This window comes from Lepidochelys olivacea (genome assembly GCF_965140295.1).
Source record: "Lepidochelys olivacea isolate rLepOli2 genome assembly, chromosome: 2".
NCBI lineage: Eukaryota > Metazoa > Chordata > Testudines > Cheloniidae > Lepidochelys > Lepidochelys olivacea.
In genome coordinates this window covers 188,960,178-188,974,147 of record NC_140412.1, presented here as the reverse complement: position 1 = coordinate 188,974,147, position 13,970 = coordinate 188,960,178, and the positions used below count along the sequence as shown (strand labels likewise).

At 38.9% G+C, this 13,970-nt stretch overlaps 1 protein-coding gene across 2 annotated transcripts in view; it reads right to left on the bottom strand.

Annotated features, from left to right (window-relative positions):
* Positions 1-13,970, bottom strand: part of ULK4 (unc-51 like kinase 4) — a 381,762-nt gene that overhangs the window by 284,599 nt on the left and 83,193 nt on the right. For both annotated transcript variants that reach the window (XM_084619803.1, XM_084619802.1), the window contains exon 20: positions 6,903-7,064. In XM_084619803.1, coding sequence (XP_084475929.1) covers positions 6,903-7,064 — 162 coding nt within the window. The remainder of the gene's footprint in view (positions 1-6,902; positions 7,065-13,970) is intronic.

The following is a 13,970-nucleotide window of genomic DNA, read 5'->3' as shown; positions in this document are numbered from 1 at the left end:
CTGCATCAATATTTTGTGGCCAATGAAGGCATAACCATTCCACTTATTTTGAAAATAATGTTTTTAATTGCTGTACTTGTGAGAATAAGCCATTTTGACTCATATTTTATAGAATTATTTCTTTGACACAGGGAAGACATTAAAAAGATTGAGTTTCTCTACAGGACAAAGTCTGTTATATTTACCTGGTGCAACCTAGACTCCAAAGAAAACAAAAATACTGAGACTCAGTTCCAGCTTATCATCTGCAGACAGAGGACTGCATAAAAAAAAAAAAAAAAAGAGTATTTTTCCTTGACTCCAGACACTGAGGACAGAATCTTCTCGATAGATTTTTATTATTGATTAAAACTAAATTATAACAAACAACAATAATGATCATAATGAGCACAATTCCAGAGTACCCTCAGAGCAAAATCCTGATGTTGGTGTACTTTCCATATTGCCTGTTCTCTCAATGTCAAGATACAACAGTCATTTCTCAAAAGACATGCATTTAGATAGGACTGTAAGTCTCAATTGTGAAGAATTCTTCAAGATACCTTTAAACAAGGCAGAGGAGATTCCAGCAAATATGATCAAATAAAACAGTATATAGGACTAATGACAGCTGTTCACACAGTCATGAGGCACAAAAATGACTAAATATATCTTTGGAACAATAAATTACAGTGAAACTGATGGCACTTACCAAAAAGAGTCCCAATGTCACAAAAAGACATACATGGTATGTCTACACTGCTATAAAAGACCTCTGGGTCAGCTGACTCAGTTTTGCAGGGTTCAGGCTCACAGGGCTAAAATGGGCAGTGTAGACATTGGGCTACGGCTGGAGCCTGGAATCTGAAACCCTACAAGGGGGGTGGTGGGTCTCAAAGCACAGGCTCCAGGCTGAGTCTGAATGTCTATACGGAAATTTTTAGCTCTGCAATCCTGAGACCTGCTAGCCCGAATCAGTTGACCCAGGCTCCGAGACACTATACCCAGGGTTTTTTTATTGCAGTCTAGACGTACTCATAGTACGGTCCGATCCAGGAGTGGGCAAACTTTTTGGCCTAAGGGCCACATCTGGGTATAGAAATTGTATGGCGGGCCATGAATGCTTACAAAATTTGGGCTGGAATGTGGGAGGGGAGGAGGGCTCTGGCCAGGGGAGCGGGCTCCGGGGTGAGGCCAGAAATGAGGAGTTCAGGTTGCAGGAGGGGGCTCCAAGCTGGGGCTGAGTGGGGTGCGGGTTCTGGGGTGGGGCTGGGGATGAGGGGTTTGGGGTGTAGGAGGGTGCTCCGGGCTGAGACCAAGGGGTTCAGAGAGCGGGTGTGTGATCAGGGCTGGGGCAAGGGTTTGCCCAACCCTGGTTTAATCCAAAAGGGCATTAGTTGTGTAGCAAGGCTTCCATCAATCCACTGCAACCTTAACATGGCTCACAAAACCTACAAAATGTACCATGTTGTTCTTAGTGTTATTAAACATAACTGAGATAGATTGAATTACTATGAATGACAATAGATAGTCATTGGCCAGGGAAAGAGGAAGAATGATTTTATAGCCTTGTGGTTAGGGATTTGGGAGACCGAAGTTCAAGTTTATGCTTCAGTGACTATTTATAAAAAGTGGAACAGCTTAAACAGGGGAGACTGAGAAATACCCATACCAGAATATCCCATAGCCCAGCGGCTAAGACACTGTCCTGCAATATGGGAGAAGCAAGTCCAAATCCCTTCTCATAGACAGAAGGGGCACTGAATCCGCATCTCCCACATTCCACAAGTACCCCAAACACTCAGCAGAAGGTCCTCCCCCTTCCCTATGCCCAAAGAGTTTTGTGAATCTATTCCTCCTTTGCTTTTGTCAAAATGTCAAAAAACAAAAAATGAAAGATTTTGAGTTGGATTGAATGAAATGTTTCATTTTGCCAATGCTGAAAACAACTGATTTTTCAGTTGAGCCAGAAATATTTGGCAGACCTAACAGGAATTTGCAAATAGATTTATATCAGCTGAAGCTGCATTTTTCGGTGAATGGTCTTGACCCAAAATTTGTGAATCTGACTCATGTCCTTCCTGGCTGTGAAAGAGGGCTTGTCTACATGAACATTCAGTGAGCTGCTAGGTGGGGTGTAAATCTACAGCCATACTAGCCTGCTGCGCACTAACTGTGTGGTCTCTGCTGACATGTACTAACAGTTCCTTAATACTCTTTGATCTACAACGGTTTGAAGCCGGAGTTAGATCAAAGTGCACTAAGGAACTATTAGTGCACATCAGCAGGGTCCATACGGACAGTTAGCATATGGCAGGCTAGCATGGAGTTGATTTACATCCCAGTTCGTTGCAAACTAAATGTTCATGTATGCAAGCCCAGAGAATCATGAACTGGTTCCACTCCTGATTGATTAGCCAAAAAATAATACAGAGAAGGAATTTCCCTTCCTCCTTCTAACACAGGAGTCCAAACAACATTGAAGAAACTCAGACCTAGATATTTTGATTCTAGTCAATTTCCATCCAATATCAAACCCAACTTTCCTAAGCAAGCTCACAGAGAAGCTAGCCAAAGGTCAAGTACAAACTCATCTAATTGAAGCTAACATTCTAGACCTGGCACAACTTGGATTCTGGCCAGTCCATGGAACTGAAACCACTTTAGTAGCACCGATGGATGATCTCCTCCTGTCACTGGATAAAAAGCAGATGATGATTCTCATTCTCCTTGTCCTCTCTGCAGCATTTAGCAGTTTTGACCATGAAATATTGTTGTCTCACCTGAGAGATGTGGCGGGAGTCCAGGGTAATGCACTAAAATGGTTTGATTCCACCCTGGAGGAATAATTACTGGGAAATGGCATCTCCACCACTAGACTCCTCACTTGTGGTGTCCCACAAGGATTAATTCTTTCTCCAGTCCTTTTCAACACCGATCTGCAGCTACCAAGTGAACAGGTCAGATGACATGGACTCAAGTACTAGTAATATGCAGATGACTCACAACTGTATCTATTCCTTACCACAAGCAACCACAGCATCACCATCGAGATGGCCCTGTTCTTGGATGAGATCAGCTCCTGGATGATGAACAGCTGACTGAAGCTGAACCGAACAAGAGGGGGTGATGCTGGCAGCACAGGAAAGCATTCTGAAGAGTTTGCAGCCACAGTATAGCCTCCTTTAGTCGAAGGTACACATTCACAATATTTGATTTGTCATTTAACAATACTCTTGGGTTCCTCACTGACACTAAACTCTCACATAGCAGCACCCATGAGCATTGTTTTCTATCCTTTCTTGTTGACTAGGCAACTCCATCCCACCTTGGTGGACAATGACCTGAGTCTTCAGTTATTCATGCCTGCATCCCTTTGTGGCTGTACTGCAGCCATATGATATACGTAAGCATGAAGTCTTTAGCACCTAGGAAACACCAACTAATACAGACTGTTGTAATATATCTCCTCAGCAACACAAACTACTGCAAACACATCAGACCTATCCTCCACTCTCTACAATGGCTTCCCTTAGAATTTCTAATCAAGTTCAAGGTCTTGGCCCTTATCTTCAAAGCACTATAAGACCTGGTCCCAGAATATCAAAAAGACCATCTCTAAAGTTCTGGGATGGAGACTGATTGACAGCTGCACTCCTTTTGCAGAATGTGCGACAGAACTCTTTGGCACTGATCTGCAACTGTGGAATGAACTCCTCCAAGAATTAAGGACCGTCACAAACCTCACCACCTTCCACTCCAAAAGCAAGGCACATTTCTCTGACCTTGACTTCTTTAACATAAATACATAGCAACGTGAATATTATTAAAAAAAACACAACACAGCTAAAACCCTACCAAAATAAGACACTCCATTCCACACATTTTTCTCCCTGGAGAGAGAATGAGAGAACAAATAACAGGTGACAGATGTGTAGTACCATTGCTTAACCCACTACGAGGAGGCATTCACATACTACAGTGATGAGTGGCTTATGAAAATTTATACAGAAGAGAACTAATAAGACCAGTAAACTATGTTTTTTCTCTCATTCTTTTATTTTTCTTGCTACAGTGTTGCAAAAAAGGTTAGAAGACTGTCTGACTTGTCATGAACAGCTCGGTGTTTAGGGTGTCCTTGTGACAGATATGGCAAGTTCCTGCAATATATTTTGGAGATCTTACTTAAGTTTATAGATCATGGAGGGCCAGGGAGGAGGACCACAGCCCTCCAGGAACTAAGAACTGTGGGAGATGATTAGGCAAATTCACTCAGGCTTGCATATACTGGTTCGAATTGGATTCTCCAGTGACCAACAGACAGCAAATGGACAGGACCTTCTGTCCAAGTAGGGGCCAGCCCTTCCTGGGAAGGGTTGAAAGGACTGACACTAGCCAGAGTCCCTCCTGGAGTTGGTTGCATGTGTGTGGGGGGGATGATCTCTGGTAAGCTTATTAGCACACTTGTAGCTTTTTTGTTTGAATGTGTTTTCTCTGTAAGAATACATGTGCTTGCTTAGAAAGATCTGTGTGGTAACATATCTATGGGCAATTATGCTGTTTATAGCCTCGGAAGAGAAACAAAGCAGGCCTGCTTAGGCAGTCTGAGTTGCTGGGGAATTCACAGTTTAAACTGGGAACTATGCAGCCTGGTCAGGAGGGAGAGAGATGAGGGTCTCCGCCCAAGGAAGGTGACAGCTGAGGGTGCCCTTGTTGGACCATGGAGGAAGAATACAGGTGCAGTTGCCCTGAATTGTAACAGTACTACTTCAGGAATTTCTTGTGTAACTCACTACAAATGTGGCAGAAAAATTCTACCTCCACCTCAGGCCTAACCCATTACTGTTAAGGTTAATATTCCTTTGCTCATGGATTTTAGAGGTGCTAAAACCAGGTTTATAATAGAACCCTCAGCAGCAACCTTAACAGTAGAATGGCTATTGACCTGTCCAATAATCTAATAAAGTTTAAAGCACTCAATAAACATATTTCAAAGGAATCCAAAAGCTTTCACAATTTTGGACTTGGACTCCACAAAACCAGTGGCAACTTCTGGCATAGAAAATATATACTTTAATCCTCCAAGGACAATATTGAGCTCTGTAAGGTATAAGTGTAAAATCCCATCCTAAACAACAGCAACCACAATATTCCAGAAGTTCATAGCACTTCTGCAGGCTTTTTTTTTTTTTTTTTTAAAAGGACAATATTTCTTGTGCCATGTTGGCTTATTTTTAATTCTCTCTCATGTCTTTATTAACATGCCGCTACATTTCTCTAATTGCACACCCACCATATTAGTGACACAGGAAACAGCTGGGAATCCAACAATACCCTCAAATTCCAAACCACAGCAACAAAAAGCAGTTTCACACTGAATATAGTGGCTGCTAATGTAGTTTTTGTCCATTCCTCCAGTTGTTCTTCCAACCAACAGGGGTGAAAAATCTTGGGTAATACCTTACAAAATATTGCCAACATACTATGAAATTTATAAAGTTTTAAAAAATGATTGTATTTTATATTTTAAAGGCTGTTCCATAGCTAATCCAAGGGCAGTTATACACCTCCAAAATGATCGTCTATAATGAAGGCTTAGGCCCCAGAACAGGCCCTAGGACATCTGGGTAAAATTCCTAGTTCCATCACAGACTTCGTGGGTTACGTTGGCAACTCACAAGCTCGTTTTTCCTCAGTTCCCAATCTTCTGTTGCATCCCTTCCTCCCACCATTTCTCTATTTTGTCATATTTAGCTTGTAAACTCTTCAAGGCAGGGACTGTCTCTTAGTATGTGTTTGTACAGCATCTAGAACAATAGGACACTGATTTTTAGCTGGGTCATCTACTCTCTTCTGTAATATTAACAGTAAATTATAATAATACTCTACCCCTCTTCCCAAAACAATTAAAGACTATATTGTAGCACTGCAGGAATTTTACAGATTCCTTGGAAGACAGAACCCTTTGAATACTAGTTACAGACAGTGCAGTAAAGCATGAGTCCAACAGACAATTATGAACTCATGAGGCATTTGTCCAATATTAGCTTTCAACATTAGGATGTACTCAGCATCAATTATAAGTCATCTCAGTGAAATGAGTAGAACACAAACAAGGGTAGAGCGAAAATTATTAGTCACAGTGTTAGAGAGGAGTAATATTATGTTGGCAGAGCAATGCAAGCCAAACAGTTTTGAGGCTTTTTCCAGGTCAGAGCAAAACTTTAAAACATTAGTAAGATTCATTAATTAGCAATATATTTGTCACAAGGCTCCTCTTGCTTAAAAGTCAACTGAAGTCAACTTCTATCTGTAAGCAAATTAAGGTTTGTTGACTTTGCATATAAGAAAAGAAATTTCTGTCTTGCAAGACCCATACAGTAGCCATCATTACACAAGTAAAAGCACTGCTTTTGCCTACAGAACTAATACTAAAGGTATGTTTACACTGCAACTGAAGGATTGATTGTAGCACCCATACGCACACCCATGCTAGTTTTAATCTAGCTATCAATGGTAACAATAGTAGTAAAGACTCGGTGGCACAGGCTTTAGCACAGGTGAGCAACCAGAGTACCCAGACGGACTTGTACTCTGGTTGCGAGCCCATGGTGCCACATCTTCACTACTATTGTAACCTGTGCCCACAAGATTAAGGCTAGCACAGGTATGTCCACCTGTGCTACAATCACACTTTCACTTACAGTGTAGACATACCTTTAGAAAGCAATGTTCCTACAAAACTAACAGATTGCTGAATATTTATTGTACAGTTTTAGAAATATATGTAGAAATACAAAATGTTAACATGTCACATATGAAAATAATATTCACACATTTCAATATCTGTACAGAATGCTCTCTCAAGCTTTTCAAATCAACGACACCAGACTATTTAGATGTTTTGAGAGGAAGCTCCTTACCAAAATAGCTGTTATCCTCAGAGAATCTACAGTGGAATGTGTGAAAAGGTACCATAACACTGGTCCAATTTCTCCTGTAATAAATCCCTGTGCATGAAAAGAATCAGTGGTGCAAACATTTTCAACAATCTTCGCTGCCATATGATTCACAACACGTTCTTCCTAGAGGGGAAAAAAGGCATTTTATATTAACTACTATTGTCAATCTCTGACTTTACTTTTCTGAACTATCTAAATAAAAGACAAATACAGGAAAATAATTTGTGTTGTCTGAATACTGCTGCTTAATCTTGTTACACAGATATCAGGACAAATATGGGAAATCCTAAGGGAATAAGTCATTTCACAAGAAAATTCAACTACTTTGAAACATAAAGTTTATGTTCCCCTCCTCCCCTTTGTCTTGTACTGTAAATAAATCCAAGGAAATAATAGAAATAATATTTAAAACTGAGTCTTTCATCTCCAAGTGATCACTCTGAATCCAGCACAGGTCAGTAATGAATGAAAGTGGTTACTGTGTCATGAGCATTCAGCTCTACATGAAGACGTGTTCATATCACAGAATTTGCCAATAAGAATGCCAGTTATTATCGGGACATTAACAAAAGGGTCAAGGACTTGATAGGCATGGAAATTTAATTACTCTTAACACTAAAGGTGATTCTACCATGACAAGGTTCAGGCATATAGGTGAGGCAGTGCATGGTAGATTGCATTGCCATTACCCCAATGCACTTCTTCTATGGATATACAGAGGACACTTTCCAGGGCTTTCAATCCACCATCTTTACTAATAAGTTTATTTAAGAATTTATTTTAATTAAAAATTTACATTACTTTCCATTCAATAATTATTGGTCAAGTCAAACATGTACCATATGTCTCACGTTTGGCATGGAGGGAAAGGATAGGAAACATTTACTGGAATATGGAAGTGCATATTGTAAGTGCTGCATATATACATGTCATACTACAGCAGTCTGGGAAATTAGTACTATCCTATAGCTAACTAAGTCTGAGATCCCATTCCATTTTAGTTTTTCTTTCAGTTGCTTTATAACTTTCTTAAATTTCTCCACAGCCAATTCTTTTTCATGCTTAGTCTCAGCCAAAAGATTAATCTTTTGGAAGGTTTTAGTGAAATTAGTTCAGCGATTTTTGAGTTATAAGAACATGAAAAATAGTCTAATTTTTCATGGGTTCTTAATTTCTGCACCTACATAGCTATTACTGTCAGAAGCTAGAAATTTCAAATTTAACCTATTTTACAGTTTTTCATTGACAAAAGAAACACAGTTTTACGTACAAAAATTGTTTTAATCTAAAATTTATGGTTTTAATCTAAAATTACTTTAATCTGAGAAATATGTTCAGCCATCAGTTTGCCAAGTGTCCCCATGAGTTCTACTTCACCAAAACAATTCCATTGCCACAGATAGCAAGATTGTCACAGTTACCATGCAATGTCATATTTTCTTTCACAAATGCTACACCTCTGTCCCATTTCTGATTTATCTGAGTGCATGCCTCAGATATCAGGTCTTGTGTGCCTTTACCATTCCAGGGGTGGAATTACACAGCTCTTCCAGTCTTAGATTAGGCCCTGGGTTACAGCACCCTGAGTACTGAATGTGCTTGCCCAACAGGTCCACCTGGGTTTGGCACCTGTGCTGGGAGTCTGTGACCAGTGATTAATATAGTGACCAGAAATATTCTTCTTAAACCAAAATATTGTTTAACAGTAAGGACACAACACATTTAGAGGAAACTAAGATGACAGTCTAAACGCATGTCTATTTTAACTAAAATCTTACAGTCACCTGATGGTAAGCTAGGCAGGCCTATCTTCTTCAAACACCACAGAGTGCTTGCCTCTGAGTCCAGCTGCTCCTCAAACAACATCTTGACCACCTCTCCCCCCTTTCTTGAAATCCTCATTCTGCAGGACACAGATCAACCACTAAATGTTTAGGATTAACAAAAAAGTTCTCCATGGGTCAGGTTATTCCATAACTGTCCTTCCTTGGACCTTGAAAATGTGGTATTCACCACTGAGACACACAGGACAGTGAACTAACTGGACCACAGCTTTGATCTAGTACAGCAATCCCTAAATTCTTGGGCCACATTGTTACTTCCTATTCCATCCCCTTTGTGCTTTCTGAATCTTATTGTCATAAGCATTTGCAGGAACAGGCACCAAGTAATTTTAAATTAATAAAATAAAGATAATAATCCATGTACACTGTCCATGCAAATAACTGTTCTCTTGTCTATTTCTAAACTTCTAGGAAAATAAATTATGTCAAAATAACGCTGATCAATGAAGGACCTTATCTTGCAACAATTTGTGTTCTGGGTAACTCCTATTGACTCTATCGGAAGGTCTACCTGAATACAGACTGAATAATCAAATGCTATATTTTATAAACAGATCATTTACCAAACAGAAATTGAAGACAGAACATCTGATATTTTTCCTCATTGTCCACAACATCATTTTCCAGCTCAAACTGTGAATAAGCAAAGTCTTTCAAAACTGACTAAATGCGACTGATGAATTGGTCAAGTTAATTTAAATACAAGTAAGGAGGACAATAGATGTACTCCAGAGATTTAGTTTGTTTAGTCTATAGCACACTCAGTCTTCACAAATAATGTACCATAATGGCACTATTTATTTCTCGCTTATATTATTCTCCACTTTATCCTACCATCTCATTCCCTTTGGATTTCTGACATTTATATCTCCACAATCATCACCACCACCAACTGCGAGCAACAATAATGAAGTTTTCATGTCATTAAAAATATATTCCTAACTATCTCCTTCCTCTACTGATCATCAGTGTTTAATTTTTAAACATATAAGACTAAAAAGATGTATGTGGGAATTTAGTATAATTCTTATTAAAAGAAACTTTCTTCATAAGTGTCATATTAATTTGTTACCACTGTCTAAAACTTCAGTTCTACTTAAACAAGAACAATTTACTCATGGGCCTGATTCTCATCTCAAACCAGTTTTACATGGATATAACACAACTGATTTAATGGATTTACTTCTCATTTACAGAGTTGTAAATCAAAGGAGAATTAGCCCCCAGTCTTTAAAGTTTTGTTAGTGTACCATACTGTACAGTAGACAACCATTTAAAAACTCATATACAAGTGCACTTTTATCAAAATTAAGCTTCTTGACACTTATTTCTCAGATATTTTTGTTTGCAAATAATACAAATTTTCAATCTTTTTCTTTAAATTTCAGTTTAAATGATTTTCTGAACTGCAGGGGTGAAAAATATACCTGTATTTACAATATGAACTGTACATATTCAAAAGATTTATAGCAGTATTAATTCTTTCTTACATACCAATGATTATTAGGCACACAAACTGGGGCTCTTGTGTCGCTTGAAATAAGTAATACCACATTTAATTATAATACCATAAATAAGCCATAACCAAAGCATTATGCAGCAGAGAATGGTTCTTATGAATGCTAACAGATCTTCAGCAATATCCAGATGCAGCTATCCTTAGCAAAATTTTGTCCCTCAGAAGCGTGCTTTATCTTGTACTTTTTAACCAGTCCTAAAATGACTCATGCCCTGTACCAGACAACCACAGTCATTCTTATATCTTGGCTGGAAAGGGTCATGTATTGTCTCAGTGCTCTTTCAACTCAATGAGGCTTTCAGATTAATTCAATTTGCTGCCACCTGAGATTGGCTCCCTTAGCCCCTCTGGGACCTGTTGTCAAACACTGTACAAGCAACAAGCCTTGTACCATTTTCTGCTTACTTAACTCTTGGGAAAGGAATCCTGAGCTAAGCTAATATTTGGCCTCAACTGAAGGATTCATCTTGTCATGTTATCAGGACATAAGCTATGTTAGTTGAAAAAAATGGATCTTCAAGATACGATTGAAGAGCTTTCGTACACCAGATAACCTGCCAGTATCATGAACCATAATAGCATTAATAATAGCATTATTAAAAAAACAACACGATCAGATTTTCTCAGATTCCAAGCAGTTTTACAAAAGAGCACTAAAAGATATAGGGCCTGATTTTCAGAGGCACTAAGCACTTCTGGTTCCCACTGACTTAAAATACAGTTGTGGGTGCTGAGTACGTCTGAAAATCAGGCACACATAATGGAGAAAGCAAGTACAAATAAGGTGAATATATCTGAAAATACAAAGGTAAGCTTCCTTTTCATTCAACATTTAAAAGGAATTAAGGAATTAAAGGTATAAAGAGGTCAATATTTACATTTGGGTAAATAACTGACTTTACTCTGTCTTGTTATTTATTTTGGTTGTGGAAGAGCCAACAGCATATTAGAAGCTTTCCTAAACACTGAGAAAGAACATAATGAAAAGTACACTGCTTTTAGAGTTTAACATGTCTTCTTCAGTTTTGGATAATATATCTTATTTGGCTGTAAATTCAGGAATGGACATCTAAAAAAGGAGTAACGAGGACAGTAAACACCGCCCAGTCTGTCCCCTCGGTCTGACGCACTCGGTCCTTCAGCAGCCCAAAGATAAGGGTCATAATGGTATTCTCGTCCCCCCTTTTCTTTTCCCCTCCAACTTTATTGCAGTAAAAAACGTCCTTGCTCAGGTAATGAGCTTTACTTTTAAGTCGATTGGGCTCAGCGTGGACACAGGACTTCACTGCAGCAAATGGACTGGGGCCTTAGCTCTTTAATGATATTTAATGATAAATATATATATTTCAACAACACTACAGGGCCAACTGATGTAAACAGAAACAAGGAAATTAAATATCAAGAAGGAAATTTTCTTCTTAACCCACCATTCCATACTGTATTTGATCACATACTATGTGAAAAATTACCAAGTCACAGCACATAAAAGGGAAAGAAAAAGAAAAAAAGAATCATAGAAATATAGGGTTGGAAGGTTCTTTGAAAGATCATCATGTCCATCACTCTGCACTGAGGTAGGATCATGTAAACAGACTATCCCTGACAGGCGTTTGTCCAACCTGTTCTTAAAAACCTCAATGGTCACTTTGGATGAGCTATTACCAGCAGGATAGTGAGTTTGTGTGTGTGGTTTTTGGGAGGGGGGTGAGAGAACCTGGATTTGTGCAGGAAATGGCCCAACTTGATTATCATGCACATTGTGTAAAGAGTTGTCACTTTGGATGGGCTATCACCAGCAGGAGAGTGAATTTGTGGGGTGGGGTGGAGAGTGAGAAAACCTGGATTTGTGCTGGAAATGGCCCAACCTGATGATCACTTTAGATAAGCTATTACCAGCAGGACAGTGGGGTGGGAGGAGGTATTGTTTCATATTCTCTGTGTATATATAAAGTCTGCTGCAGTTTCCACGGTATGCATCCGATGAAGTGAGCTGTAGCTCATGAAAGCTCATGCTCAAATAAATTGGTTAGTCTCTAAGGTGCCACAAGTACTCCTTTTCTTTTTGTGAATACAGACTAACACGGCTGTTACTCTGAAACAAACACCCTTGGAAGTCTATTGTACAACTTAACTATTCTTCAAATTAGAAAGTTTTTCCTAATATCTAATCTCCTTTGCTGCAGATTAAGACCATTACTTCTTATCCTAACTTCAGGAAACAAAGAAAACAATTGATCACAATCCTCTTTATAAGAGCCCTTAACATATTTGAAGTCTGTTATCAGGTCCTCCCATCTTCCTTTTTCAGGACTAAATATGCCCTGTTTTTTTTAACTTTTCCTCATAGACTAGTTTCAGAGTAGCAGCCGTGTTAGTCTGTATTCGCAAAAAGAAAAGGAGTACTTGTGGCACCTTAGAGACTAAATAAATTGGTTAGTCTCTAAGGTGCCACTAGTACTCCTTTTCTCATAGACTAGGTTTTCTAAACCTTTTAGAATTTTTGTTGCTGTCCTCTGGACTCTCTCCAGTTTATCCACATCTGTCCTGAAGTGTGGCACCCAGATCTGGACACAGTACTCCAGCTGAGGCCTCACCAGTGCTCAGTAGAATGGAACAATTACCTCCCATGTCTTGCATATGCCATTCATATTAATATACCTCTGAATGATATTAACCTTTATTGCAGCTGAATCACATTGTTGACTCATATTGTGTCTGTGATCTGCTCTAAGACCAGATCTTTTTCAGCAGTACTTACCACCTAGCCAATTATTTCCCATTTTGTAGTTGTGCATTTGATTTTTCCCTCCTAAATGTAGTACTTTGAACTTGTCTATATCGAATTTCATCATGTTGATTTCAGATCAATTCTCTAATTTAATTTTTTAAATTTTGAATTCTAATCCTGTCCTCCAAAATGTTTGAACCCCTCCCAGTGTGGTGTGTCATCTGCAAATTTTATTAGCACGCTCTCCACCCCATTTTCCAAGTCAATAATGAAAATATTAAATAGTTCTGTACCCCAGTAGATACATCCTCCCGCTGTGACAGCAAACCATTGATAACTTACTCTTTGAGCACAGTCTTTCAACCAGTTGTGCACTCACCTTATAGTAATTTCATTCAAACCACATTTCCCAAGTTTCCTTTAGAGAATGTCATGTGGGACTGTGTCAAACACCACACTAAAATCAAGATATATCATGTCTATGGCTTCCCCTATCCACTAGACCAGTAACTCTGTTAAACAAGGAAATTATGTTGGATTGGCATGAATTGTGCTTGAAAAACCCTCAGTGGCTACTCCTTATAAACCTATTTCTTCTACAAATTGATTATTTAATAATTTGTTCCAGTATCTTTCCAGGTATCAGAGTTAGGCTAACTGGTCTATAATTTCCCTGGTCATCTTTGCTTCCCTTTTTAAAAGATAGGTACTGTGTTTGCCCTTTTACAGTCCTCTGGGACCTCACCCATCTCCAGGAGTTCTCAGACATAATTACTAATAGTTCCAAGATTGCTTCAGCTGCTTCCTTAAGCCTCCTAAGATGAATTTCATCAGGCCCTACCAACTTGAATACATGTAATTTATCTAAATAATTTTCAACTTGCTCCTTCTCTATTTTGGCTTTTGTTCCTTCCATCTTCTTGTTAGTATTAATTGTG